This window comes from Ornithorhynchus anatinus, chromosome X1, assembly GCF_004115215.2.
Source record: "Ornithorhynchus anatinus isolate Pmale09 chromosome X1, mOrnAna1.pri.v4, whole genome shotgun sequence".
In the NCBI taxonomy this organism is placed as follows: domain Eukaryota; kingdom Metazoa; phylum Chordata; class Mammalia; order Monotremata; family Ornithorhynchidae; genus Ornithorhynchus; species Ornithorhynchus anatinus.
In genome coordinates, this window is record NC_041749.1 from 82117343 (window position 1) to 82144193 (window position 26851).

The 26851-nt window shown below is 46.7% G+C and overlaps 2 protein-coding genes across 4 annotated transcripts in view; one reads left to right on the top strand and one right to left on the bottom strand.

Annotated features, from left to right (window-relative positions):
- SLC7A6 (solute carrier family 7 member 6) overlaps positions 1-9138 on the top strand; it is a 68687-nt gene extending 59549 nt beyond the window's left edge. For all 3 annotated transcript variants that reach the window (XM_029050886.1, XM_029050884.1, XM_029050888.2), the window contains 5 exons: positions 1482-1585; positions 2613-2709; positions 3916-4065; positions 6005-6188; positions 6821-9138. In XM_029050886.1, coding sequence (XP_028906719.1) covers positions 1482-1585; positions 2613-2709; positions 3916-4065; positions 6005-6188; positions 6821-6915 — 630 coding nt within the window. In that variant the 3' untranslated portion in view covers positions 6916-9138. The remainder of the gene's footprint in view (positions 1-1481; positions 1586-2612; positions 2710-3915; positions 4066-6004; positions 6189-6820) is intronic.
- Positions 9139-18512: 9374 nt separating this feature from the next.
- SLC7A6OS (solute carrier family 7 member 6 opposite strand) lies at positions 18513-26813 on the bottom strand. The gene is made up of 5 exons (XM_029050490.1): positions 26497-26813; positions 22195-22578; positions 20183-20377; positions 19025-19139; positions 18513-18791 (listed from the first exon to the last, which is right to left on the bottom strand). The coding sequence occupies exons 1-5, from the start codon at positions 26713-26715 to the stop codon at positions 18658-18660; spliced, it is 1047 nt and encodes a 348-aa protein (XP_028906323.1). The 5' UTR covers positions 26716-26813; the 3' UTR covers positions 18513-18657.
- Positions 26814-26851: the final 38 nt, after the last annotated feature.

Consider the following 26851-nt stretch of genomic DNA (forward strand, 5'->3'; position numbering starts at 1 on the left):
TCACAGATCCCATCTTGAACTTTCACTTTCCATATGGCCCAGGAAGTGTGACTTTAGTGACCTTCCTGGTTCCTTTTAAAGTCACTAGCAGTTTGAGAGAGAAAGAAGGGCTGAACCCAAACAAAAGGATGACCGAACAGGAGAAAATAGTCTTAAATTGCAACGAGAGAGCATTCGGTTGGATATAAGAAAGAACATCTAGACTGTCAGAGGAGTAAAATAGAATCGGTTACAGGAGGTTGCGTGGGCCGCATCCTCAGAGAATCTCAAAGGAGAGGTATCTGTCCATCCCGGCTGGTTTAAACCATTCTCCTGCCTGGAGGTGGGGGACTGGACCAGTTGACCTCTTGAAGTGTCTGTCGCTTCCGGGTTACAATAGCAGTCGAGTCAGTTGATTATATGGTTGGCCATCCTGGGCCTGCCTAAAAGTGAGTCCACTCCGCAAGTAGGTCTCGTTGAAATGGATTGGTTGCCCAGTCCCACTGGTACCACTGCTAAGAGGAGAGGCCACTCATTCTGGCCAGTCTTAGACCTGAACCTTTTAAAGTTGGTCCAGATCCATTGATCTCAGACCCATAGAATGGTTGTTGACTCACTTCAATAAGGCTTCTTGTTGGTTACATGATCTCTTCTATCATGCTTTAGTCTTTTGTCATTGCCTGGGACTCAGAAGCCCTTTCCCAATCTGCCTGCTTCAGCCATTGAACTTCCTGGCTTTGGCACTGACCCTCGGTCCCTCAGCCAAGCCCCTGCTCAGTTATCCTAATTAGATGGGCTCTCTGTTTCCATATAAGAGCTCCCCATTGATTTGTTAGAGGGTAAGTGGTGAGCAGCAGCAAAACCCAGAGCTGAGATCCAGAACCATTAGGTAGAAGCAGCTGTTGCTAGCTCTACCATGACACTTGGCTAAGTAATCTAAAAAATAACATGATGTGACTGACCTCAGTTGAACTCTGGGAGGATGCAGCTGTTCTGAGGGTCAGGTTTTCTTCAGAGTTGGGACAGATAATGAGAGCTGGGGCAGTGAGGGTGGATCTGGTGAAATGTGAGGATGACAAAAGAAAAAGAAGCCAGAAGGCCCAGTCTAAGAAAGTCCAAGAACTACACAGCAAGTCGGTGATCATTTTTAGAAGAAGGGATGATTTGGGAGAGTGGAAAAGCAAGAAAGTGAAAGCAAATATTTTCCACGCTGACGTTTGCTATATGTAAGTGGAGAATCATCTGTTAGTGGATATTTAGCCCCCTGATTTAAGGTTTCCATGCAGTAGACCTCATCTGTTACTGTCTGAGGCTTCTTTGGTCAGCCTTAAAACGCAAGGCTCCCGCAGTGGATGGTACTGTAATAACTGCCATTTTTAAGGTTTGTCATGATAATTTTCAAATCTTTTTTTTTAAACGACTGAGTTGGTAGCAACGATCGTCTCACGTCCGTCTTGTCTTTTGTCGGCATGTTAAAGTTTCTTTCTTTCTTCACCTGTCAGACATTTGCTGACCAGGCCTTTGGAGTATTCAGCTGGACGATCCCAATAGCGGTGGCTTTCTCATGTTTCGGGGGACTCAACGCGTCCATCTTTGCATCGTCGAGGTAGTGCATCTCCACGCCTCTCCACGGACAACACCGCAAGCTCATTTTGGGTCCTCTTCTCCACTGACGTGCCGATGGCCTCAAGTGTCCTAGAATTGGCCTTTCTCTCTGCGGGACTGAAACTTAACTTTTAAAGAACCTTTCCCCCACCCTCCGTCTTCATTACATTACTTGTACTGTCCCAGCGTGTCCAAGAGGGTTAGAGTGAGCATGTGGAGCTTGTTTTGGTTCAGTGGGCTGCCTGCCAGCCGTGTTATTTCATCCCTTCCCAGCCTGCACGGGTGGTTGACTTGGTTGTGACCCAGCCATGCTCACTGTTGACCTGAAGGGTATATTCTCTGTGCTTACTGCAAAACAATGAGCTTATCCTTTTAGCTGCTCTCTGCAGATTTGCTGGGAAGGGACCAAGGGGCTTTGCGGTGACCTGAACCAAAATGGAGGACTGATTTTTCTCTTCTTCCATTTCTTCCTAGTCCTCTCCACACATCCACACTGGGGCTTGAAAGCTTGTAAACCCAATTGGACCTTAGATGCTGCTTCTGGGGTTAAGTCCCAGGAACCCCTGAAGATTATGAACTTTTTAATTTTGGTTTGGACTGCCCAAAGGCTTCCACTGGCAAGTCAGCTGGTAATGCCCTCTCGAGCCAGTGTAGAGCCTTGCTACTGTTGCCCTTCTGAAACAAACAGTGTGAGAACAATAGAGCAGCTCTGACGACTATTAATTTGGTGGCCATGACATCAGGAAACCAGTTCAAGGACAAACGGCCCTGGCCGATGGGAGCTGCTGCCCCACAAAAGGGTTGCTTTTGCCAGATAGTTCTGATGAACTCAGGGACCTGGGGATTCCCACCAAGAGAAAAATCACTTCAGAGCGAGGTCTGGGTCATGATAGGTCGAAATATGCAGAGAGTTTTGTGCCCTGTCCTATGTGTGTGTGTATTTGTGTGTGTGGGTGTGTGTGTGATGCTCAGTTGTGTAAATGTGTTTGAGTATACCCACCTGACCTCATCTCTTGTCCTTTGGGCAGACTCTTCTTTGTAGGCTCCCGTGAAGGTCACCTCCCTGATCTGCTGTCCATGATCCATATAAAACGCTTCACTCCGGTGCCCGCACTCCTTTTCAATGTGAGCTGCTGATTTTCCTTCGGGCAGGTTTGAGAATGGGGCCATCCAGGCCGCTGCCCCAGACAAAAAAAAACAACCAGCAATCTGGGATGGTTGGTGTCACGCTTTCCCGTGGAGGGGGTGGCTGCCAATAACATCTGCTTGTTTTGAGTTTGAGGTTTTATAAAGGGGCGGTATGCTGGCTCTAATACTGCTGTCAGGTTGTTCAGGTCTTTCACTTTCTTGTCAAGCAAAGTAAGTCCATTGTGAAAGGAGGTCAGCACTCAGCTCTTGGTTAGGAAACAAAATTCAAACCTAACTTAATCCCCCACATTGCTCTGAGGCAAAGAAAATGTGCTGGTTTTCTTCTTCTTTTTTTAAGGGGATTTGTTAGGCATTTACTATGAGCCAGATCCTGCACTAAGCACTGAGGAAGATACGAGATAAACAGGTTAGACACAATCCTTGTCCCACATGGGGCTCCCAGTCTTAATCCCCATTTTATAGATGCGGTAACTGAGGCCCAGAGAAGTGAAGTGACTTGCTCAAGGTCACACAGCAGACAATTGGCAGAGCTGTGATTAGAACCCAGGTCCTCTGACTCTGCCCGTGCTCTTTCCACTAGGCCACGCTGCTTCTCATGCTACTGCTCATTGTGGGCAGGGAATGTGTCTGTTATATTGTACACAATGTGTTCAGTAAATATGATTGATTAGTTTTGGGGCTGTACAACCCAAGAGCCATTGTACCCTGGAGGAGGCCCCCTCCTCCTGTGCTGGGAGAATCAATAGATTTGGCTCCCACCCCCACCCCCCCAGGCCTGGTGAGAGACAACAGGGCCGGTTTCGAGGAGTTAATGTGGACTAACTGGCTAAGCAGGGGTCCCCAAAGGGTGACCCCTTGAAACTCCAATTAGAGGAACTGTAGCCGAGCAGGGGTAAGCAAAGGCAGGACGGGTGATACAGAATAGAAAGAGTGATCGGGGCTGGCGAGGAGAGCTGCTGGCTTATGGAATAGTCTCCCCAGAAATATGGAGGAAATGACATTTTCAGCTCAAATAGATGAAAAATCGGTATGGTGGGGGGTCTGGGGAGATCAAGACTGGCGTGGAAAGTGCTGGGTGAGAGGGACCTCTAATGGGAAGTGGGAAATAATGAAAAGGAGGTTCTCCTGGCCTGAGGTTGCTCCTTGTGGTACGCAGACTCATCACCCGTTTTTCCCCCACAGTGTGGCATGGCCCTGATTTACCTGATTGTGGAAGATGTTTTCCTGCTCATCAACTACTTCAGTTTCAGCTACTGGTTTTTTGTGGGTCTGTCGATCGCTGGGCAGCTATACCTTCGTTGGAAGGAGCCGGATCGGCCCAGGCCTCTCAAGGTGAGGATTCTCCAGAAAGACAGTGTGGTCCCCAGAAGGATGTCCCAGCCACCAAGTGACTGGCATGTGTCGGTGTGGTGTTTGTCTACCCCTCGGCTTCGTGCCAAGTACTAACAGGAAAGCCTAATCAAAGTTGGCGGGGGTGGGGGGTGGGGTGGCTCTGGGAAGACTTACCCCTCCCTGACCATCACCCCAGTCAGAAACCACCACTGGATTTTTGGGTCACACACTGTCACAAAACCATCAGCAGCAGGATTGATTTGGCTCCTACTCTGGCAGAGCACTGGACTAGATACTGCAAAAGAGGAAGATTGGGCCCTTAGAACAATTCTGGTATTAGTAGTGTGCTTACATTGTGCTAAATGCTGGGGTCGATAGAGTGCAATCAGATCAGCGTGGCCTAGTGGGAAGAGCACGGGCCTGGGAAATCAGCTTCTCTGGAGCCTAATCCCAGGTCTGCCACCTTTCTGCTGTGGAACCTTGAGCAAGTCACTTCTCTGTCCTCAGTTTCCTCAGCTTTAAAGTGGGGATTCAATGCCTGCTCATTCCTTCAGTCGTGTTTATTGAGTGTTTAGTGTGTGCAAAGCACTGTCTTGAGCGCTTGCTCCCTCCCACGTAGACTGTAATCCCCCTGTGGGCAGGGACTGTGTCCCACATGATTATCTTGTATCTTCAACAGTGCATAGTACAGCGCTCGGCACCTAGTAACTACAACTATTCTTATTAAATCAGACACAGTCCCACTCCCACATGGAGTTCCAAGGGCTAAACCTAATGGAAACAACTGGCAGTAACATATATAGTTCTGCCATCGCAGATGTTTTCACCACCTTTGAATGTGGGGTTTTTCAAGAACGCAATCCTCACAGTATAAGAGGACTGGGTGTAAGTGGGACAAGAGGCCAACAAAGAAATAATTAACAATTTAACATTAAACATTTGAGAGAGAAAACAAGTGCTACTCAGCAAGTTCCTCAGCACAGTAGGGTAAACTTCCTTGCTGTTTTCTCTCCCACCCACCCCCATCTCCTGATCTCATTCCCATTTCAGATCATTAACCAGCAATCCAGTTTTTGAAGTCATTCCTTCATCCATCCCCTGCCCCTACAGGGGGCAGGGCCGTTGGTTGTGAGTGGAGATGGCAAGATGGGGGTGGGGATTCTGAGGCTGTCTGCTCTCCTGTCTCACCCACCCTCTACTCCCTCACTCTTCTCTCCTTGCCTCTTTTCTTCCCTCTTCACGCCCCCAACCCCAACCACCCAAGGAAGGTATGTGAAATAGTCAGTGAGTCCAACTTCTGTGGGTGCATGGAACGGAAGCCAGATCTGATCCTGCCCTTTTCTCTCATCCAAGTTAGAAAACCCTATGATTGAGTGCTTAGACCGCTGTTCCTCTTGACAGTGCATTAATAATAATAATAATGATGGTATTTGTTAAGTGCTTACTATGTGCCAAACACTGTTCTAAGCACTAGGGTAGATACAAGGTAATCGGGTTGTCCCACTTGGGGCTCACAGTCTTAATCCCCACTTTACAGATGAGGTAACTGAGGCACAGAGAAGTGAAGTGACTTGCCCAAAGTCACACAGCTGACAAGTGGCAGAGCCGGGATTAGAGCCCATGACCTCTAACTCCTGAGCCCGGGATCTTTCCACTGAGCCACCCTGCTTCTTAAGAGCCGGGCAGTGACCAGAATTGTTTTAAGGGGCCAATCTTCCTCTTTTGCAGCATCCCGTCCAGCGTTCTGCCAAAGTAGGAGCCAAATCAATCCTGCTGATGGTTTGGTGACAGTGTGTGACAGGGTGGTTTATAGAGGTGGTGCGGAAGCTTCTGGGCTGAATGTAGGCAGCATGATCATTCAAGGGCTCTGCGTGAATGTGTTGTGTGTCTGAACAGTAGAGTCAGAGTGCTAGCTCACTGTTTCCTCCTCTTGTTTCAGCTGAGCCTGTTTTTCCCGATCACTTTCTGCTTGTGCTCCGTGTTCCTGGTGATCGTTCCTCTCTACAGCGACACCATTAACTCCCTGATCGGCATAGCCATCGCTCTGTCTGGCATTCCAGTCTACGTCTTGGGAGTCTATTTGCCCGTTTCCAGAAGGCCCCTCTTTATAAGAAAGCTTATTGGTAAGCCTCTCTGGAGGATATGGGGGTTTCTGCATTCTTTGCTAGAACAGGGAGTCTGGTGGGGGAAGAGCTTGAGGAGGGAGAGGTCAGGTGAGCCCGAATTCCCTCTCTTGGAATGTGGTAAACAGTCCTTGGTCTTTTGGCCAAAGACTAATGGGGTTGAGCCATTTTGGAAAAAATGTGCCTTTTTGTTTGCTTAATGTAACTTAGAGTTGATAAATAGCTGCTCTTTTGCCTACTTCCTTCACTTAGGAGAAGTGTCATTCCTGGGGGTTACTTTCCCTATAACAGTGCAATCTTCTATGAATGTCCTATGTCAGAGCTCAAAATGAAATCACACCTCACCCATTGCCTTTTTAGTCTATGTGGGATTCTTGTCCCCTTTACGCAGATGAAGCGCTGAGGCCCAGAGGGGTGAAATCCATGACTGGAGCTGGAGTTGACCCACAGTCCTTCGCTTAGATACCCACCACCTTTCTCAACCTTTCCCCTCTTTCCTCATCCCCAGAAGCCAGCTACCGCAAAGTACAGGAAAAGCTCCATTTGCTCCTGTCTTTGGATGAAGATGCCATTTCTGTCACTGGTCATTGGGTACAGAGATACTGATTTCCCATTCTGCCTTTCCTCTTTAGCTGCCGTCACTCGAGCCACTCAACTGCTCTGTTACTGCGTCTTGACAGAAATGGATCCGGGCGAAGGAAAGAAAGTCGACAGCAAATCCAACTAGAAGCAAAAAAAAAAGTGTTCTCCCTCCCCCCACCCTCTCCACCAGCAGACAGGCGGATCAGACACCAGTTCCTCAGTGGAACAGATGATGCATGATGGGGAAGCACAGGGCAGCAAAAGGACAGCCGAAGCAGTTTGTTGATGAGTGCCTGGACACTCTGCGGTATCTGAGTAAAGAGTATGGGCCCTCTTTTCCCATAAACTAGAGATGGAGTGTTATCAATCTCACCTATGGCTGACCTCTTTGATGTCAGGAATCCGGAACCTGAGGACTCTTCCCTGTAGTTTGGGAGAGGCTGGTTACGGGCCTCTGTCAGTCAGACTTCGGGCTGCGTGTGTGTGTGTGTGTGTGTGTGTATTTTGGGAAGGTGGTCCAGTGGGTGACGGTGGAACTGAATGGTCAGGCACATGGGATAGCAAACTTTGGGAGGCCAGGGCGGTCAATAAAGTAAAAACTATGCTGGGGACCATCCAGCCTGGGAGCTTTCCTTCTGCAGTCATCCCATTTTCAGATGTGCACAGCTGCCACACCCTGGCAGGGTGCGCAGAGAGGTCAGAAGGGGAAGCCCCGGCTAAGAACTGCTGCTAACTGTTTCCAAATTTGAGGCCAGGGGACCAAGGGCAAGAGCCCTCAGAAGAGGGTTCTTTCTTGCCTTTGGGGTTCTTTTGGCCAAGTCCAAACTCCTGACCTAAGGGCTCTAAGGCAAGGTCCATTGTCTTCTTTTCGCAGCCTCTGGCTTTCTGTCTGTCCCTAGGTCACAAATGCAGGGGAGTTTGCTGGCCCTTTATTTATTGAAATTATTTCTCCAATGTGACTGGTCTTGTAATAGTTTTGTTTTATTCATGCGTCTGGTGCCTTTTATACGCTGGAAATAGCCCCCCAAATCCCTAGAGCAAATTTCCCGAGGCTTCTGGAGGCACCTCCGGGCACTGCTGGGGAGACTGATGGTGGAGGAAGAGGTGCCTCCTCTGCCACCCTGGCCTGGCTGAGGACTGAGATCCGTTTGCGCAAGGTGGTCAGATTGGAACTTTTACCCTCGAATGAAACAAATTTTTCCATGTTGTTTCAATTGCTGTCAAGTCTTATCTGGAAAGTCAGACCTGAGAAGTGTCTCACAGTCATGTAAAATAAGTGGGTATCTAGATACACACGGATGTGTGTGTGTGTGTGTGTCCATATAACACTCATGTACAGATTTGTGTGCACATATTTGTACAAATGTGATTACACTCCATCCCCCAATGTGATGTTTATGTGTGTTTTGCAGTGATAATCTTTTTTTTTTCTTTTTTTAATTCTTGAAACCTTCGGGCTGGGATACACACGTAGAGTCCTGGAGTTGTCCCAAGTCAGTTGCCTCTGAAGCTGAATGTTTCTGTTACTTACCTCACAGGAGAGAGCCCTGCTATGGGGAAGCTTGCCAGGGCTGCCTAAATGGGAGTGAGCTGTAATAGCAGCTCTGATTCCTGAAAGGCTTTGATTCTTAAGGATGCTTAAGGGAAGTGCCTCTCTCTCTTTCTTTCTCTTACTCTCAGCAGCAGCAGAGCTCCGGAGTCTGTGGGGGCATTGCCAGAGCTGCTGGTGTTCTCTCTTTTGGATGCTAGTGACACAGAGTGGAGATGATCTAGGAAGAGACAAACCAGAAATCTCGGTGGATCTGTTTTTGGAAAACCACCACTGATGCCCTCCTTACCTGCTGAACTCTGTCTCACTCTGGTGCCAAGGGCCCCAGGCTGTCCCTTCCTGGGCTCTTTTGTTCATCGGCGATAATGTCTGCTGCAGCCCCCTGGAACTGAGTACCAAAAAGTTACATGCAGAGAAAAAGAAGAATCCAGTTCAGGCGAACTTAAAGGGACTCTGGAGGACAGGAAAGAACTTGGGGTGAGGGCTGGAGCCGTACTTCTTGGCTTGAATGAGTGGTGTCTCTACTGAAGTGCAAACTTGATTGCATTTGTTGAAAAATGTTACCGCTCGGAAGGAAAGGTAACACAGTTCTCTTTGTTTGTATTTCCTCGTTGCCTATTGCGTGCAGAGCACTGATCCTGGCATTTGGAAACGTGCAGTAGAAGTTGAAGACCCGATCCCTGCCCCCAGGGAGCATACAGTTTTAATCGGGGAGACAGGCAGACGTAAACTGTATATCTATCCTAAGAACATGAATTAAAACACTGATACAAACTGATTAAAGACAAAAACCAAGAATGAATAAAGAAATTAAATGAATCAAATAAATCTCTACTTGAGCGCTGAGGGTGGCTGATTGGGATGAGAAGACCAGAAAGCTGGAGATTAGTTGGGGAATGCCTCCTGGAGGAGGGGGCTTTTTAGGAGGACCCCGAAGGTGGGGAGGGGAGTGGTTTTTTGGATTTGAGAAGGGGAGGACTTTCCGCGGGGATCACCAGAGCCAGGAACCTGCTTGCTTAGCACGTCCCTTGCCTTTCCCTGGTGGATGGTGGAGCTTTTGTTTCAATAAAAAGAGAGATGGGAATGAGCCTCTCCCTGCTTGCTTTGCGGTTCCCAGCAGGGCTGGACTAGATAGTTGAGCTCCCAAGGTGCACTCCTCCTCAGGTCCCTCCTGCCACGGCACCTCGCTGCCCCTTTTCCGGGAGGGTGGTGGCCGTAACCGGATGGGATTGCTGGAGAAGCCATTCGTCTCCCCGGGGCTCAATCATAACCCAGCTCCCGAAACATCACCATTCTCCCCTGACCCGCTTTATATTGTGTTGTATCCTCCCCCTCCACCCCCCGGCTCAGGGGTCACCTAGAACAACTGATGTCCTTACCCCCCTCCACCCCCATTTTAGTACATCCCTGGACAAGCTCTTGGGGGCAGGGTTCTGGGAGTCAGAAGGACCGGGGTTCTAATTCTGGCTCCACCACTCATCTGCTGTGTGACCTTGGGCAAGTCACTTCACTTCTCTGTGCCTCAGTTACCTCATCTGTAAAATGGGGATTAAGAGTGTGAACCCCATGTGGGACGGAGACTGTGTCCAACCTAACTTGTATCTACCTCAGCGCTCAGTACAGTGCTTGGCACATAGCGCTTAACAAATACCACAGTTATTATTATTATTACTAAGCATTTGGGAGAATACAATATAACAATGAATAGACACGTTCCCTTTCGGCCCCTCTAGCTACCCTACTCAGTTTTACTATCCTACCTTACAGGGTTGTTGTGAGGCTAGTGAGATCACTGATGTAAAAGTTCAGTGGAAAACGAAAAGTACGCTACAAATTCAGGTCATTATTATTATTATTCTAAAGCAACCTGGGTTTTATTCCTCCTGACTAATGGTTTTCATTGGTTTGGGATTTGCGCTGCAATTTCCATTTCATTTCCTGCCTGAACCCCCGGGGGCAATCCTAGTCCCTTTCATAGAAAGAGCTTATTTAGTCAGAGCTCAGTGACCTTGACACCAGACCGAGCTGCTTTGTTAAGCGCATGTACCTTGTGCTCAAGGAGAGATGGATGCATTTGGTGTTTTGTCTGAAAGCCAATAGTCTTATGGAGGAAAAAAAGGAAACCTTGGTTAGAAACTTGTGGGGATATGTATCTCCCCCCAAAACAGTGCATTTCAAGGTTTGTTTTAAATGTTTGCTGTCGCTTTTCAGGATAAGGTAATGGAGCATTTAGCTCTTTCAAGCTACTAAACCCTATACGGTGGTGTTAGTGGTGGTGAAGGGCATGGGGAGGAATAACACTGCCAGCCACAGGCCTTTTCACAACAGTTCCTACTGCATCTTGCCCTGGGATAGCACATGCGATCTGTGCTTGGGCTGAATTTTTGTTAACATTCAGTACTGCCGTGTATTGAAAAAGGAATTTAAGGTTTGAGAGCTTTTCCAATACTTAGAAAGGGGGCTCATAACTCTAATTTTTAAAAGTTAGGATTGTGTGGATCAGGTTTATTTCTTGAAAAAGAAATTTTTCTTTAGAAATTCCTTTTTTTTTTTTTTTTAACAAATCTGGATAGAACACACCTAACGTTGACACCAACATAATGCCGCTGAGCTGGAATTAAAGTTCATGGAGTCATGCCCCCAATAGTCCAGCCTCCCAGCTCACCCGGGGTCTCCTGGCATCAACACATCAATCCAATTAACACAGCATTTTAAGCTATTACAGCCCCCAGAGGTATGGGAGGTCAGGAGCAGCAAGCAGGACTCCCCAACTGCCAAAGTTCCAGTTTACCTTCACATGGCATCCTGAGCCTGGGACTTCTCATTAATCTCTCTCAAAGTAACCCGGCTTCTCCCTGTCGACCTGTTGTTTGTATGAGTTAATCTCTCAGCTTTGGTCCAATGCCCCATTTTTTCGAAGTTTGGCCGTGGGCCGAGCTCCGAAGAGAATCTGTAGTGATTTCCACTAACCGGTGGTAATTACTGCTCTCTGGTGGCTTCGATGGGGATTCATTTGCTGCTTGGGTTAGAGGTTTTCAACCAGGGCTACCAGCTTTCCTTGGGAGTTCAGGCCCTGGCCATTTATGGCAGTTACTGAGCTGCTTCTCGGTGAGCTCCTTAAGGAAGACAAAATCCTTGGGTGCCCAGAAAGAAGCAGAGCAGCCACAGTCTGAGCAGGTGAGGAGGACACATGTCTCTTACCGGCTGCATGTGTACTGCTCCACTTCCTCAGTTCCAATTCTAGTGAGCACTTTGTGTTTGAGGGTGATATTTCAGATGACCCCAGGACAGTGTTGGAGAACAGATTATAAAAATCGGTGAAAAGTCCCCGGTCTAGGTGACAGAAGATTAGTTCTTTATGGTATTTGCTAAGTGTTTACTATGTGCTAGGCATTGTACTGAGCGCTGGGGTAGATGCAAGATAATCAGATCGGAGGCAGTCCATGCCCCACATGGGCCTCACAGTCTCAATCCCCATTTTGCAGATGAGGTAACTAAGGCACAGAGAAGTTAAATGACTTGCCTGAGGTCACACAGCAGAAAAGGGGCCGATCCAAGATTAGAACCCAGGTCCTTTTGACTCCTAGGCACGGGCTCTATCCACTAGGCCTTGCTCCTCCTCCAAACTCAACACTACGGTTTCAAAGAGCATTTTGAAGATGATTCTACGTCCCTCCTGGGGTAGAACCCTCCAAACCTGCTGTTTAACTGCAGTCAGATGCTCAAACAGCTTCCCTTTTTCTCTTACGTGCACCACTGACACCTCTTTGTTTAACTCAAGAGGTTCCTGGGATGGTCCTATTTATTCCCCATCAGCCAAAATTTCCCCTTTTTTATTTATATTTAATTTCTTGCTACAATGTAATTTTTTCCAAGGAGTTCAGCTGACATACTTTCCAAGCGCTAGTACAGTGCTCTGCACACAGTAAGCGCTCAATAAATACGATTGAATGAATGAATGAAAGTTTTTACAATTTTTCTTTGTTGTTTGTTGTCTCTCTGGGGACTAGTAGGAAGACTAAGGGCAGCTGCTGTTCTCTGAAATCCTTTTTCCACAGCTCTAATCCCTACTTGAGTTAAGAACTTTTATGAAGTTGTGAAGTCAGCCCTGTAAGATTGTCAAAATCTAATGAATGCATAAGCCCAGCTAGGGACCCTTCAGGGGTTCCAGTGAATGGGACACTAAGTATTTTTTAATCATGTTGGTTTCTATACTGGAAAATCCCAAAATCAAGTGGGTCAGACAACTCACCTCCCAAGGAAACTAAACCACTCTGTTAAAGCAGCTTAGGAGCGTTGGGCATTTTACATATTACTTCTATCCAGGCAACAGTGCAGTCTTGAATGCTTTGTGTAGATAGATATAGCCTTTGTATTTGACTTGTACTGTCAGTGGAGTTTGAGTGCCCACTGAATGCAAAGTATTGTACTAAATGCTTGGAAGAGTCCCAACAGAAGCACAGGACACATTCCCTACCCTCAGGGACCCACCTGACAGTGAAGTACACCTGTGGATGTGTGTGTATGTGTATGTGTGAAACTGCAAAGTCCCATGCAGGACTCAATCCTAACCACACTGTGCACTCACAAAAACAGTTCTTTGTTTTTCTGTTATGCTTGTTGTTTGCAACACCTGACGCTGTTTACGATTTAGCCATTTTGTCACACTATCCCCTCAAACAGCAAGCAGAAGAGGCTCGGGCTTTGAGGAATTGTTGGCCTCTTTGCACCTTCTCAAATTTATCCCAAAGTTGTTTTCTTAGAGGAGTTTCCTGGGTTTATGCAGCCTCGGCATCTTAGGGTCAGGGCAGTTGACTTTCTGATAGACTGTGTCCGCTCTCTTTTCTTGTACCATTACGGTGCTCGATACATAGTAAGCCCTACTAAAACCCAGTCTGCACACTTTGCTTCTCCAATCCAACCTACTCTGCATACCTCAATCTCGTCTATCCCCCAACTGACCCCTTGTCCGCATCCTTCCTCTGGCCTGGAACCCCCTCCCTCTTCATATCCGACAGTCCACCACCATTCCCCACATTCAAAACCTTCCTAAAATCAAATCAACCCCAAGATGTCTTCTCTAAACCCACCCCTCTGTGTCACCTGTGCAGTTGGCTGTGTTCCCTTTAAGCACTCTGTCACTCACTCCAGCCCCACAGCACTTATACACACATTTTATACTCTGTATTTCCCCTAGCTGTAATTTATTATAACGTCTGTCTCCCCATCTTATCTGTAAACTACTTGTGGGCAGGGATCATGTCCACCAACTCCAATGAATTGTATTTTCCCGAGTGCTTAGTACAAGTGCTCTACACAAAGTGCTCAGTAAATACCGTTGATCGATTTGATGAACAATTACCACAATTCTTACTATTATTCCAGAATTTAGTACTGGGCTTTGCTGATTGTAAGCATTTAACAAATGTTAGTAATAATAATAATCTGGTCATCTAATCAACCAGAGAGGGGAAGAGATAATTGGCTCATGAATATTTATGTCCTCTTCTCCCAGAGGAAAACCCCGGGAGCTATTAATAATAATGGAATTTGTTAAACATGTATTATCTGCAAAGCACTGTACTAAGTGCTGGAGTAGATTGACGCAAGCTAATCATTTTGGATACACTGCGAATCCCACCTGGGGCTCACAGTCGAAGAGTGAGGGAGAAGAGGTATTTTATCCTCATTTTTACAGATAAAGAAACTGAGGCAGAGAGAAGTTAAGTGACTTATCCCCAAACAGCAGGCATGTGGTAAAACCAAGGTTAGAGCCCAGGTCCTCTGATTCCTAGGCCTGTGCTCTTTTCCCTAAGCCATACTGCTTTTCTGCAGATGCAGACTGTGCTACCAGTTATCCTTTATTTCAGCATCCAGGGTAATGGTCCAGGCCGGTACAAGGCTCATTTGCAGAGTAATATTCTAATTATGGTATGGAATAAGCATTTACTACATGCCAAGCACTGGGGTAAATACAAAATAATCAGATCTAACACAATCCCTGTCCCACATGTTTTGCCACAATCCAAGAGGTGGAAATTTTTTCCACAAGATTTCAAGTGGAGTGTACTTCACTTTCTGAGGAATATGGGAAAACTAAACTCATGAGAGAGATCAACTTTCTTCCAGGTGGGAATTCCTTTTGGTTAATCAGTTAAGAACTTAAAGGATTTTTTTTTTCTAGCCATCATGCCTCTTCATCTTGCACTAGTATTTTCATTTCTAGGCTTGGGCAGTTTTCCTGCCCTTCACTTCATGACTCTTCCTTTTTCTTCTTTCCTCTTCCCCTTCGTGTTCTTTTTTTTCTTCTCATCTTCCCTTTTCACCTTTTCCTTTTTTAGCCAGGATGTGAGCTAAGGGGATGGGGGGAGCAGGAGCATCACATTCAGGTTGTGGGGGGCGGGGGAGGTTGAAGGGTGGAGGTCAGACAAGGATAAAAGGACTCGTGAAGTGGGAGAGATAAACAGAAAACGGGAACTGTGGGAATAGCTGAGCTGACTGGGTGCAGATTGGGGGAACCAAAGCAGTTCGACTCTACTCCGCTTGGGAAAGGAAAGCAGCTGCTGTGCTGGCTGGAAGTGGCAGTGTAAGGAGAGAAGGGGGAGTCTATGCAGGTATCATTCAATTGTCACTACCACATTTTCTGGGAGAGCCTGGGGTAATCACTGATCAATTAATTGGATTTATTGAGTGCTTAATGTGTGTGGAACACTTACTAAGGGCTTTGGAGACTATAATATAATGGAGTTGGTAGACACATTCCCTGCCCAAAAGGAACTTAGAGTCTAGAGGGGGAGACAGATATTAATATAAATAATTACAGATATGTACATATCTAATGTGTCAAAAGGGGGCCCAATCCCAGGTTGTCTTGGGTGGTCTCCCTGCACAAGCACCTCAGTTTCTGTTTGGACTGCCCCCCAGCAATGTCTTGCTTAGAGTGCTTCGCTCACACACGATGTTGACTCCCTGCTGGCGTGCCATGTTCTGTGGGTGGTGAGAGGAACCTGGTGGGGTTGGAACAGGACAGGAGGGATGGGAGGGGAAGGTGAGAACTTACTGGTTCAGTAAAAGCTGGGAGCAAAGCTACTGTGAGAATGAATGCAAATGTCCCCAAATAACGATTGCCCATTCTGTAGACATGTTTCATCATTTGAGGGGCACTACGTTGAATTCTGTGTTGTGCAGCAGAGAGGCAAGGACTTATTAAAACTGCAGGTCCCCCTAGAAATGCCAAGCACCTCGCCTTCCATCCTCACCAGCCTGACAGTCCATATCTTTGAGCAGTGGACAGGGGACTTTAGTGTCCCAAGTCTGAGTTGTGACATAGAATCCTGGAGGAGAGAGGTCGAACAGTGGTTAACAAGAGAGAGCTTCAGTCAGCTCTAACTTCCTAGTACTACTTCTATCTCTAACTCCTGCCCTACCTACCCACTGGGCATTTGGATTATGTCAAGGGAAGGAAAAAAGTGGCTGTGAAAAAAAATATTTGCGAATTAAGTCTTCCAGAAGTAGGATTTTTTTGCTGTCTGCCTGGCAGCCAGCTTGCCCCTACCTGTCCTTTCCCAGTGGATCACCAAGGCCTGTAGGCTGGGAAAGAAGCTGCCCTTCCCTCATGCCATCAGGACTGCCTATCAACCCCTGCTCCAGTCAGGGAAGGGTGAAAACCATGGCAGGATGTCACCATGTTCTCCTCCACCCTGTGACTCATGAGAAACCTGTACCTTCTCTAGTCCAGTCTCGGTACCCTAATGTTCTCACTGTATTTATCATTGTCCTTGTCTTGGGGGCTGTTTCATCTTCCCTTACGTGTCTGTCACGGCCCCATCCCCTTATTCTTACAATGTGAGTCCTTCTGGGTCCAGGGCCAACTTTAATTCTCACCCATGTATTTTTTTTTTTCCCAGCACAATTAGGCACCAATTGGTGATTAACAAATACTATTACCTCTACAGCCCACTGTGACTCATCAGTCACACTTCTTTCATACAGTTCTATCACTATCCAAAGCAGGTCTATTTTTGACGGTGACCAAGCTGCTTAGCTAAGAGTAAAGCTCTTACATAGTACAAAGCGGCAAAAGCTCTAAATTGTGGGTTTAAGACTGTGATATACATCACCTATTATTTTGGCACCTGGAATTGTTGCTGAAGCTTTCTTTAACCACCTCTACATGAACTATCTTATCTTAGCGCATGAGGGTTTGTTCCATGCTGGAAACAGTCGAATTACCAAAAAATTGTTACCTAGGTTGGTCTTAACTATCTTCTTACTGTTAGGACATCTAAAACCCTTCTTCTACCTGAAGACTGGGCTACCTGTACTTCTTTCAGTGACAGGCCTGGCATTATTTCCCACTGTTTCGGCACTTTCACCTCTAGCTTTGGTTTTCAGACAATGACTAAACCGGAGTAAATTAATGCTCGGAGTGGCAAAGTGAAATCATGTTCTCCGATTAGATTGACATTCCTTGAATCGAAAGCTTCTGTCATTTTCTTAAATGCATTTATGTGGTTGCCCCCCTTGGTCAGTCAGCTTTACTTGATGCTTCCGATCCTGGTTCTAAGCATTCAAACAGGAATCAAAAGCAGCCATGATTGGAACTAAGGAGTAAAGAGAGTTCATTTTAATATAACCCACTCAGTGCTTCAATTCACCTGGCAATTAATGTTTGGCACCGGAAGCCCTAGCCAGGCCCTTGAACACTGAACCATAGAGGCCGTCAAACCAGGAGGGAAAGTGCCAAGTTTCTGTGCCATTAGCACTTTATCAGCCCCTTCAACAGCTAGGCAGAGTAAGGATACGGGGACACCATGAGACCTTAACTTCTAGAATGTTGGGAAGGCCATGGCTGTGACTGCTTTATCCTGAACCTGGAGGAACCTCAAACTCTGTCCCTCCAGCCACAATATTCTACTGCTCTTTACCGTAGCGAGCTTGGTCCTTGTCTCACTTTTCTTACGTTTCCATGGCCAACTCTCTCTGCCTTAGATTGTTGAGTCCCTGGGGAACCAAAGGTCATGTCTGTCTTGTGTGTGTAGCTTTTCGTGGAGCTTAGAATAGTGTTTTGCCCATAGTTGGTGTTTAATAACCTCTACTGAATGAATGAAATTCCTTTCCATCAGAATTACATTTAGGGATCCCTTTTATAATAGACTTTCTACACATAATTTTCCTTAGCTGGGATACAGTTATTGTCTTACATCTAAGACATGTGGATTTATCTATTCTTCTGACTTTAGTTAATAGAGTGAATTTGATTGCCTCTGACTCATTTTTGGGTGGGAGAAGCAAGAGGAAAAGAGAGAGGGGGGAGTTAGATGTGGGTCAGATGGCTCAAACTCTGTATTTGAAATCTTTTCTTAGTTTCTTTAGTAATAATAATAATAATGGTATTTAACTTGTGTAGACACTTGGGAAATATAAAACATCTGAAATTGGCAGATGAAAAGGGGTTAAAGGCTGAATGCTATCAAATTCTGCTCTCCTCTCTGCAGGTTTTGGTGATTTTATAGACAGGTATGTGCCATAAATGTTCCTGACAGCTACAGGTGGAGTGTCCCAGGCCTGATAAAATGTGATCCCTTCCTTAAGGTCCTGTTCTTTTGACTCTAGCACTCTGGCAGCCCACACTTTTACCTTACTGTTTTGGGAGAGGGAGACCAACTTCTCTTACAAAGTGGCAATATGAACCTCCCCACACCCTGAAGTTGGGTTTTGGAAAAGAATAATTTTTTTCCTAGGAGGCCAAATAGCAACTTCCTTCTCCTGAGCCTCACTACAGCTGGTGGACTGAAAACTAACCCCCTCCTCCTTATTGGTTCACACTGTCCTCTGAAAGAGCTCAGACAGCCGCTCCAGGAGAGGACTAAAAGGAAAGAGTGGTTAAGGTAAGGACCCTGTAAAGAGCATTTTCCTGTGGTAAGGTTGGAAAGGAAAAACTACCGCCACTATCTGATAATGGGTTCTAAGGACCCTGAAAAGAGCATTTCCCTTTGGTAAGGTTGGAAAGGAAAAACTACCGCCACTATCTGATAATGGGTTCTAAGGACCCTGAAAAGAGCAGTTCTCTGTGGTAAGGTTGGAAAGGAAAAACTACCGCCACTATCTGATAATGGGTTCCAGTTAGCAGAGGTGAGAGTTCCAACGTTTCTGACGTTTTGGGGCTGGATCTCTACGTAGCTTGAAACTAATTCTGATTTTCAAATTATTTATTTTCCAAGAATTGTTTAACTTCAAATGTATGAGGGAAAAAAGCAAATGTAACTTTTTCTGGAGGATGGTGAGAAAATACACACACGTTCTGGAAAGTACTCTAGTAAGTGATCTTGGTCGCCATCAATCAGGGTCCAACTCTTGGACAGAATCTGAGTCACAGTCCTTGAGCTCAGCACCGTGGTATTTATCCCACGCCTCCTTTTGGGTACTTCCTTCATCCTCATCACTGTGACTTCTAGACTCTTCATCAGAGCCTAGAGAGAGACAACATTTACATTTTAATGTTTATCAAAAAATCCTCCTGGTCCCACGGGAGAGATTTTTCCGGCTGAAGCACAGATCGGTCCCACAAAAGGCAGAAGAGCTAAAGACCCTCTCCTGTTCTGGGATGACTACCCCAGGACTGCCCTGCTACTCATTACAGAGGGGATTCCAGTCCCCTTTCCCAAAGGCAGGAATGTTGAGAGTCAAGAGGCACACGACACACCTGAGTCGTCGTCATCTTCAAAAATGGTCTCATCAGGGTACTCGTTGCGCCAATTGTCCTCACTGTTTTCATCATCCTCATCGTCAAATATTTCCTCCAGTTCCTGCTCATCTATCTGTGTGATTCAAAATAAATTACTCTTTTGAGCCTTTGACAGGTAGTTTTGACATAAGCAGTCACAGTAGGTTGCCACTGGGGACCTGATTTTTTGTTTGGCAATAACCACATTGTGCTGTTTCCTCTTGGTAACCCCTATTGACAAGGAGCCAGAAGAGAGGAGAAGTCTGGAAGAGGAAGAAATACCTTTCTGGACTGAGGTAGTGTGCCCTAGAGCAAAGGGCATGGGCCTGGGACTCAGAGGACCTGGGTTCTAACTGTGACTCCCCCATTTTCCTGCTCTCAGGTCTTAGGTAAGCCACTTAGTTTCTCTGTGCTTCAAGTTCCTCCTCTATAAAAGAGGGATTAAATCCCTGTTCACCCTTCCTCCTTCAAGTGGGAGCCCCTTAAAGTGGACTAGCCCTGCTCTGTACAGACCAGTGCTTTGCACATAGTAAGTGCTTAACAAATATCATTATTACAGCTCTTGGCACATAAGTGCTTAACATATACCGCTATTATTATCACAGCTTCACTCATGTTATACTCAAAACCCTTCTGCCCCAGCCTTAGAGTGCAAAATGAACATACTGAACAAAGATGAGAGCAAAGAAAGCTATGAGAGGTTTGAGATCCTTTCCTACCCCTAACTGATCAACGTTGGCACCATGTGTTTTTGGGGGGTCATATTCTGTAAAATTTACTTTGAACACTTTCATTTGTATATACAAAATTTTGGATCCAGGGATACATGTGCAGTCATCAACCTGCCTCAAGATGGCAAGCACGGGAAGTCACACATAGCACTTCCCATTCTCTGGTCAGGGCAACGGGCGCCACGGCCTGTTGCTACCAAGTAAGGCCACACAGGGTAAGGAGAGATGGTCTGGCAAAAGTGTCCTACATTACTGTCAAACTTTTTTTTTGGTCTGGGTTAGAGTAGCTTAGAGAAAAAGAAGAAGTAGTAGAAGAAAAAAGAAAGGCCGATTAAGGGAACGAATTCATTCCCGTGTTTGGGTTTGACCCAAGACTCCTCAAGCAGATTTACAAACACACTCTTACCAGTTCACATTCTTCACTGTATCGGCGGACTGAAAGGACACCATCAATCCAGATTGGAATTGTGGTCTTTCTATAATAAATATCATATTCAAAATCCTCCTCTTCATCCTGTGGCCTTGTATTAGAATCTGCAGCTAAAAGGCTCTCGCGTAGCATCTTCATTGAGTTGCAAAGTATCGTCTCTGGCTCAGATATCTGCGAACAGCCAAAAGGAGCAAAAATGTGATCCGCAGAGAAATGGTTAGTGACCAAGATGCCAAATGTCCTTTAAATGGGGATTCCTATCATACTCCGGTTTAGGTCCAAGATCCTTACGCTCTGCCTCAAACTGCCCTCTTCACCTCACTCCTTGTTTCCTCCCCTTGGGCATATTCTCCCTAATGTACCTTTGTCAAATCATCCAATTCCCCACCTCCAAGCTCAGGCTGATTCCAACGCTCCTTTCCGTCACTTAAACAGCTTCTAAAATCCCACCTTCTCTCACTCAACAGAGACCTTTGATCTTGTGAACCCCTCCACTTACCCTAGATCACCTTACCCCATTTGCACTCCCTACCCAACCTCCCCTCTTGATGCACCAATCTATGCCCAACTCTGCTGTCTCCGCCAAACCCAACTCCCTTGCCCTCTGTCGATCTCACACACCCCTAGCCCCAGATCATCTCCACAGTATGCTTCCCACATTCCAATTTACACGCTTGGTTTCTCTCAAGCCAACCACTGTGCCTGATTCTTGTCTATCGCACTCCCTTTGGCTCATGTCCTCCCTTCTACCCAGAGCTACCTCTCCTTTCATATCTGACAGACCACTGCTCGTTCTCATCGTCGATGCCCTTTTAAAAATCATATCACCTCTAGGAGGCCTTCCCTCATCTCCCCACCCTATTTCTACCCCGTAACTGCCACTTCTGCATCACCTAAGCCTTTGGGTAATCACATCCTCCGCTGCACATAATGTACATCTATTTTACCCTCTATTGCTCTCTCCTACCTGTAACTTATCCTAGGATCTCTCTCTCCAGTTATAGGTTCCATGAGGGCAGGGATCATGTTTACTAACTTTATTATTCACCCCCAAATGCTTAGTACCAGGCTCTGCAGAATAAACTCAATGAATACTACTACAAGTCAGAACATATAGTGTGCTCTGACGCTTCAATGTTTATACACACACAACTCTCATGCATCATCGTACAACATGACTCATCTTTTTGCTTAAACATAGCGTAATTGTTCAATACTGTCCAATTGCCTTATAGTTCCTAAAGGGTAGAGAGTAAAACCACTCTAGAGTCCTACATTGGGCCTGTGTCGGGGCATATGGAAGTGGGCTGGGGCAAGATAGCATCGGTCCCTAGAAAAGCCACACAACCAAGATGAAGTCGCATGCACCTCTTCAGCAGTCCCAGAGAGGCACACATTCAAGCTTGCTGCAATGCTCACGTGAGATCCTGCCTCTTTTCCAAAAGTGGGAAAGTCAGACAGTGCCACTTACAGGAAGATCTTAAACACTTTTAGAGATGCTAATTTTGAATTAGCCACCACAGATGTTAAAATAGAAGCCATTACAGCAGTGAAGACTGCAAAACCAAATGGTGATTTTGTTATATGTTTATGCTCAGATAACTCCTAGTTCAAGCAATAGGGGCTACTATTTTTTTTTACACACTAACAGGTTCAATTACAGACCATGAATTTTCAGAGATGCACAGTTTGGGGTAAGACCACTGCATGGGGCCTACAGCACTTCATGTTGGCTTTTAATTCATATATCTGGTAGCTTCATCCCAGGGGCCTAGCTTGACACTGCTTCTAAAAGGGAGATTTATTGGGGTGGGGTTAGAAATTTTTACAGTTTGTATGGAGAACTGAGGTATAGAGTTTGAGAAATTCTTCTACTTATTCAGTGTCTGAGTTCAATTTGGCATCCCTAACCTTCAAGATTTGGAAAGTTTTTTTTGAAAGAATATAAAGACTGGTATGCTTTTTTTTTTAATGTACCCATCACTCACCTTGAAGGCAGCAGCTCCACCTTCTGAATCTTCTGTTTCTTCATGAACTATGTCAAACACCTGAAATTCTTGATCTTGATCTTGGCTTGAGCTAGGACCTGCGACATCACTTTCTTTTTCTTTCTTCTCTTCTGCCTTTTCCGAATCCTCTTCATCATTTTTAGGATTGCCGCTATCGCTTATACTAAGCTGGGCTATTTCTTCTTCCACGCAGTATGGCCGGCGCTGAGAGACCAGGCGATAGCGGCGTTCTTGCCTGCTGATCTTTTGGGAGACTTGAAGACTCTTCAGGATTCTTTGCTTACTTCCAGAAGATGGGCGTAAGAGACTTGCTGCTCTTTCTCGGGCGATAGCATCTTGAACACACTTTTTAACAGGTTCATTCTATGGGGCACAGAGAGAAGGAAATGAGTTAAATAACTTACTCCTGCAGTTAAACTGAACCAGTGCATGGCTATTAGGAAAACTAGACCGATGGTTTTATAGTACAAATTCATTTATCTGGCCCCTGCTATCCAGATCTAGTTTATTCTGGCTACTTTGGGTCTTGTTTACCATTGTATTTGCACTGTTTGACAGTCCGAGTTTTTGCTTCTCATGTTTCATGTATGTTTGGGGCTGGGAAAGGAAAGAGGACTGCTGAAAGAGAGCAGGGTCCAAGAAGGGCAAGGGAGGTGGTGGCCCAGAACAGAGGGAGAGAGAAAGCTGGGGAGGCAGATTCACTTCTGCATATTAGAACACAGTTCACATACCTTTCTGAACTTCCTAGACTTTCATACATCTAAACTGTGCCTGCCCCAGTTGATCCATGCATTCAAGGAACCTTATGCACCCTGTGGGGCCTCAACAAACATTTGAAGATAGCATTCTGGGGATGATCGATGCCCATCTCAGGGCAGAACAGACTCTCTGGAGCTAAGGCCCGAACTGAACCATCAGGGGGTGGAAAAAGGAATTGATATAGTGAGTGAGGCTAAAAGAGACGAGGTGCCATTCGTTGCCCTGAGTCTAGATAACTGTCAAATATGAGGGTACGAAACGTATGCTCCCTCATCTCCCACAGGCAATGTCAATTTAAGGCTCCTCCCCTAGACTGTATGTTCCTTGTCAGCAGGGAACCGATCTACCAACTCTGTTATATCGTACTCACCCAAGCTCTTAGTACAGTGCTCTGCACACAGTAAGCATTCAATAAATACGACTGACTGAGCTTCAGAGACCTTGAATCCAGGTACTGCAGTCTGGAGTTTGTGCCACACCAACCGCAGCCTTGCTGGCAGAGACGTTCAGTCTTTGATCATTATTATGCTAGATAGAGAAGCAGCGTGGCCTAGTGGAAAGATCCTGGCCCTGGGAGTCAGAGGACTTGGGTTCTAATCCCGGTTCTGCTACTTGCCTGCTCTGTGACCTTGGGCAAATCACCTTCTCTGTGCCTCAGTTTCCTCATCTGCAAAATGGGAATTCAATACCTGTTCTCCCTCCTACTTAGATTGGGAGCTCCATGTGGGACAGGTACTACGCCCGACCTGATTACTTTGTATCTACCCCCATCACTTAGAACAGTACTTGACACATAGTAAGCAGATACCACAATTATTATTATTGTGACTTAATGTGAGCTTTTCATGGAATCCTGAAGATGAGACAGAACCAGATGATTTCTACGACAGCACATGAGTAAGCACGTCACTGAACGCAGGGGTAGTCTCATTTTCTCACACTACTTTTCATAAAGGATGTTGCGACTGTAGACTGTTAGCTTGTTGTGGGCAGGGGATGTGTCCATTGTTATAGTGAACTCTCCCAGGTGCTTAGAACAGTGCTTTGCACACAGTAAGTGCTCCATATATTTGATTGAATGATCGACTGAATGAACGCATGAGAAAGTGGTGCTGCAGGCTAAGGCAAGGATAAAAATGACTTTAGGCTCCTACCTTCTTACTGATCAACTCTTCTCCCATTACACACTCTCCTATCACTGGCCACTAGTTCACATCTCCCCACACTGCCTGGTATTCCCTCCTCCTTGATATGAAGCAAATCACTGCTCTCTCCATCTTCAAAGCCTTTTTAAAAATCATATTGCCCCTACGAGGTTTTCCACAATTAACTTGGCCTAGTGATAGAGCACAGGCCTGGGAGTCAGAAGGACCTGGGTTCTAATCCTGCCTCTGCCACCTGCCTGCTCTGTGACCTTGGGCAAGTCACTTAACTTCTCTGTGCCTCAATTAACTCATCTGTAAACTGGGGATTAAGACCGTGAGCCCCATGTGGGAGAGGGACTGTGTCCAACCCAATTTGCTTGTATCTACCCCAGCGCCTAGTACAGTGCCAAGCACATAGTAAGCACTGAAATACCACCATTGCAATAATTATTGTAACCCTAACTTCTACTTCAGCACCTTTTTGCCATCTAAGGACTTAGAACGGAATCTTCCTTAGCCCAGAGGCATATCTCGATCAATGATATTTATTGGGCATTTACTCTATGTATTACGCATAGACATGATCCCTGCCCTCAGGAGCTTACAATTTAGTGAGGGAAGCAGATACTACAATAAATTACAGATAGGGCAGATCTTGTTGTTGGGGGGAGGGAGAGGAAGTAGGGTACCCAAGTGCTTAGGTGACCCAGAAGGGCTTGAGTGGCAATAGGGGGATGGGGAGATGAGAGATTAACCAGGGAAGGCTCCTTGGAGGAGATGTCATTTCAGAAGGGCATTGAAAATGGGGAGAGCACTGGCTTACAGGATGTGAAGGGGGAGCTCCACGTAGAGGGGAGGGCATGACAAATACTGTCCCCCACTTCAAAGCCTTATCGAAGGCACATCTCCTGCAAGAGGACTTCCCTGACTAAACCCTCCTTCCCTCTTCTCCCAATCCCTTCTGCATGGCCCTGACTTGCTTCCATTATTCATCCCCCCTCCCAGCCCTGCAGCACTTATGTACATATTGGTTATTTATTTATATTAACATCTGTCTCTCCCTCTAGGCTGTAAATTCATTGTGAGCACAGATTATGTCTATCGTTATACTGTACTCTCCCAAGTGCTTAGTACAGTGCTCTGAACACTGTAAGTGCTCAATAAATATGATTGAATGAACGAATCCTGAGCAGAAGGTTGACAGAGAGACCAAACATATCTTGCATACCCCATTACATAAAGCACTAACTCACAGACTCTACGCTTGTTGTGGGCAGTGAATGTGTCTGCTTATTCTGTTGTACTGTACTCTTTCCTGTGCTTAGTACAGTGTTCTACACATAGTAAGCACTCCATACCATTTATTGGGTATACGTGTATATATATACACACATCCCTTTTTCCCCCTACTTGTAACTTATTTTAGTGTCTGTCTCCCTCACTAGATTATAAAATCCTTGGGGGCAAAGATCATGTCTACCAACTCTATTGTGTTGTACTCTCCCAAGCATTTAGCACAGTGCTAAATAAACCATCGATTGACTGAATGGAGATGATTGAGGATTGATAGAGTAAATGAAGGGTTACAGTTTAGGGGCACGCCCACCTCACTGAGGGCAGAACAAATGAGCAAAGTGGCCTAGTGGAAAGCACAGGACCGGGAGTCAGAGGACCCGGATTCTAATCCCAGCTCCATCAGGTGCCGCGGTGCGACGTCGGGTCGGTCACTTCCCTGGGCCTCAGTTGCCTCACCTGTAAAATGCAGTTCAAATACCTGTTCTCCCTGTTACCTGGACTGTGACGGTTCCAACTTTATTTACTTGTACCTGCCTCAATGCTTGGAACAGTTGTTGACACGTAGTAAGCGCTTTACAAATAACACAAAAACGTCTGAGGGAACGACGCCATGGGGGGCATCTCACTGGGGTCAGGGCAAGTCTGAGGGAACGACGCCATGGGGGGCATCTCACTGGGGTCAGGGCAAGTCTGAGGGAACGACGCCATGGGGGGCATTTCACTGGGGTCAGGGCAAGTCTGAGGGAAAGAGGTCATGGGGGGGCATCTCACCGGGGTCTGGGCAAGACTGAGGGAACGAAGCCATGGGGGAGCATCTCACTGGGATCACGGCAAGTCTGAGGGAACGATACCATGGGGGGGCATCTCACTGGGGTCTGGGCAAGTCTGAGGGAACGAGGCCACGGCGGGGCATCTCTCTGGGGTCTGGGCAAGTCTGAGGGAACGAAGCCATGGGGGGGGCATCTCACTGGGGTCGGGGCAAGTCTAAGGGAACGAGGTCGGCTATCAAGAAGTGAGTCCCGCCGAGGCCGGGACAGCAGCAAACCCCGGGATCAAGGGATCGGGGGCCGGCCCAGGGTACCTGAGAGGATAAAGTAGCCGCCAGTTTAAACACATGGTCTTCCACCGGTTCCTTTCCCGGAGCCTTCGCCGACGTTCCCGCCTCCGCCCCGGCTTCGCTCTCACTCCCGGTCTCGCTTCGAAGTCGTTTACACGAAAGAATCAACGCCTCGGCCGGATCCACTCCGCGCTTCCGCTTCACCCGCAACACAGCGGGGGTTTTTTCGGCCGCCGCTGCCATTGCCGGGCCGGGGCAGGCCGGGAAGAGCCCTCGGCGTCGCGGAGGCCGGACGGTTTGGGGTACCGCCTCTAAGGCTCAGGGGCGGGGCGGGAAGGAGGCGAGGCCGGTATCGGGCCACCTCCTCCCCGCCCTCTTG

Excerpts from the sequence above, each read along its gene's own strand:
- SLC7A6OS (XM_029050490.1), bottom strand. The coding sequence starts at position 26,715 with ATGGCAGCGGCGGCCGAAAAAACCCCCGCTGTGTTGCGGGTGAAGCGG. Across the intron at positions 19,140-20,182 it reads ACAGTGAAGAATGTGAACTG|ATAGATGAGCAGGAACTGGA; the intron begins GTAAGAGTGTGT and ends TGAATCACACAG. Across the intron at positions 18,792-19,024 it reads TGAAGATGACGACGACTCAG|GCTCTGATGAAGAGTCTAGA; the intron begins GTGTGTCGTGTG and ends GTCTCTCTCTAG.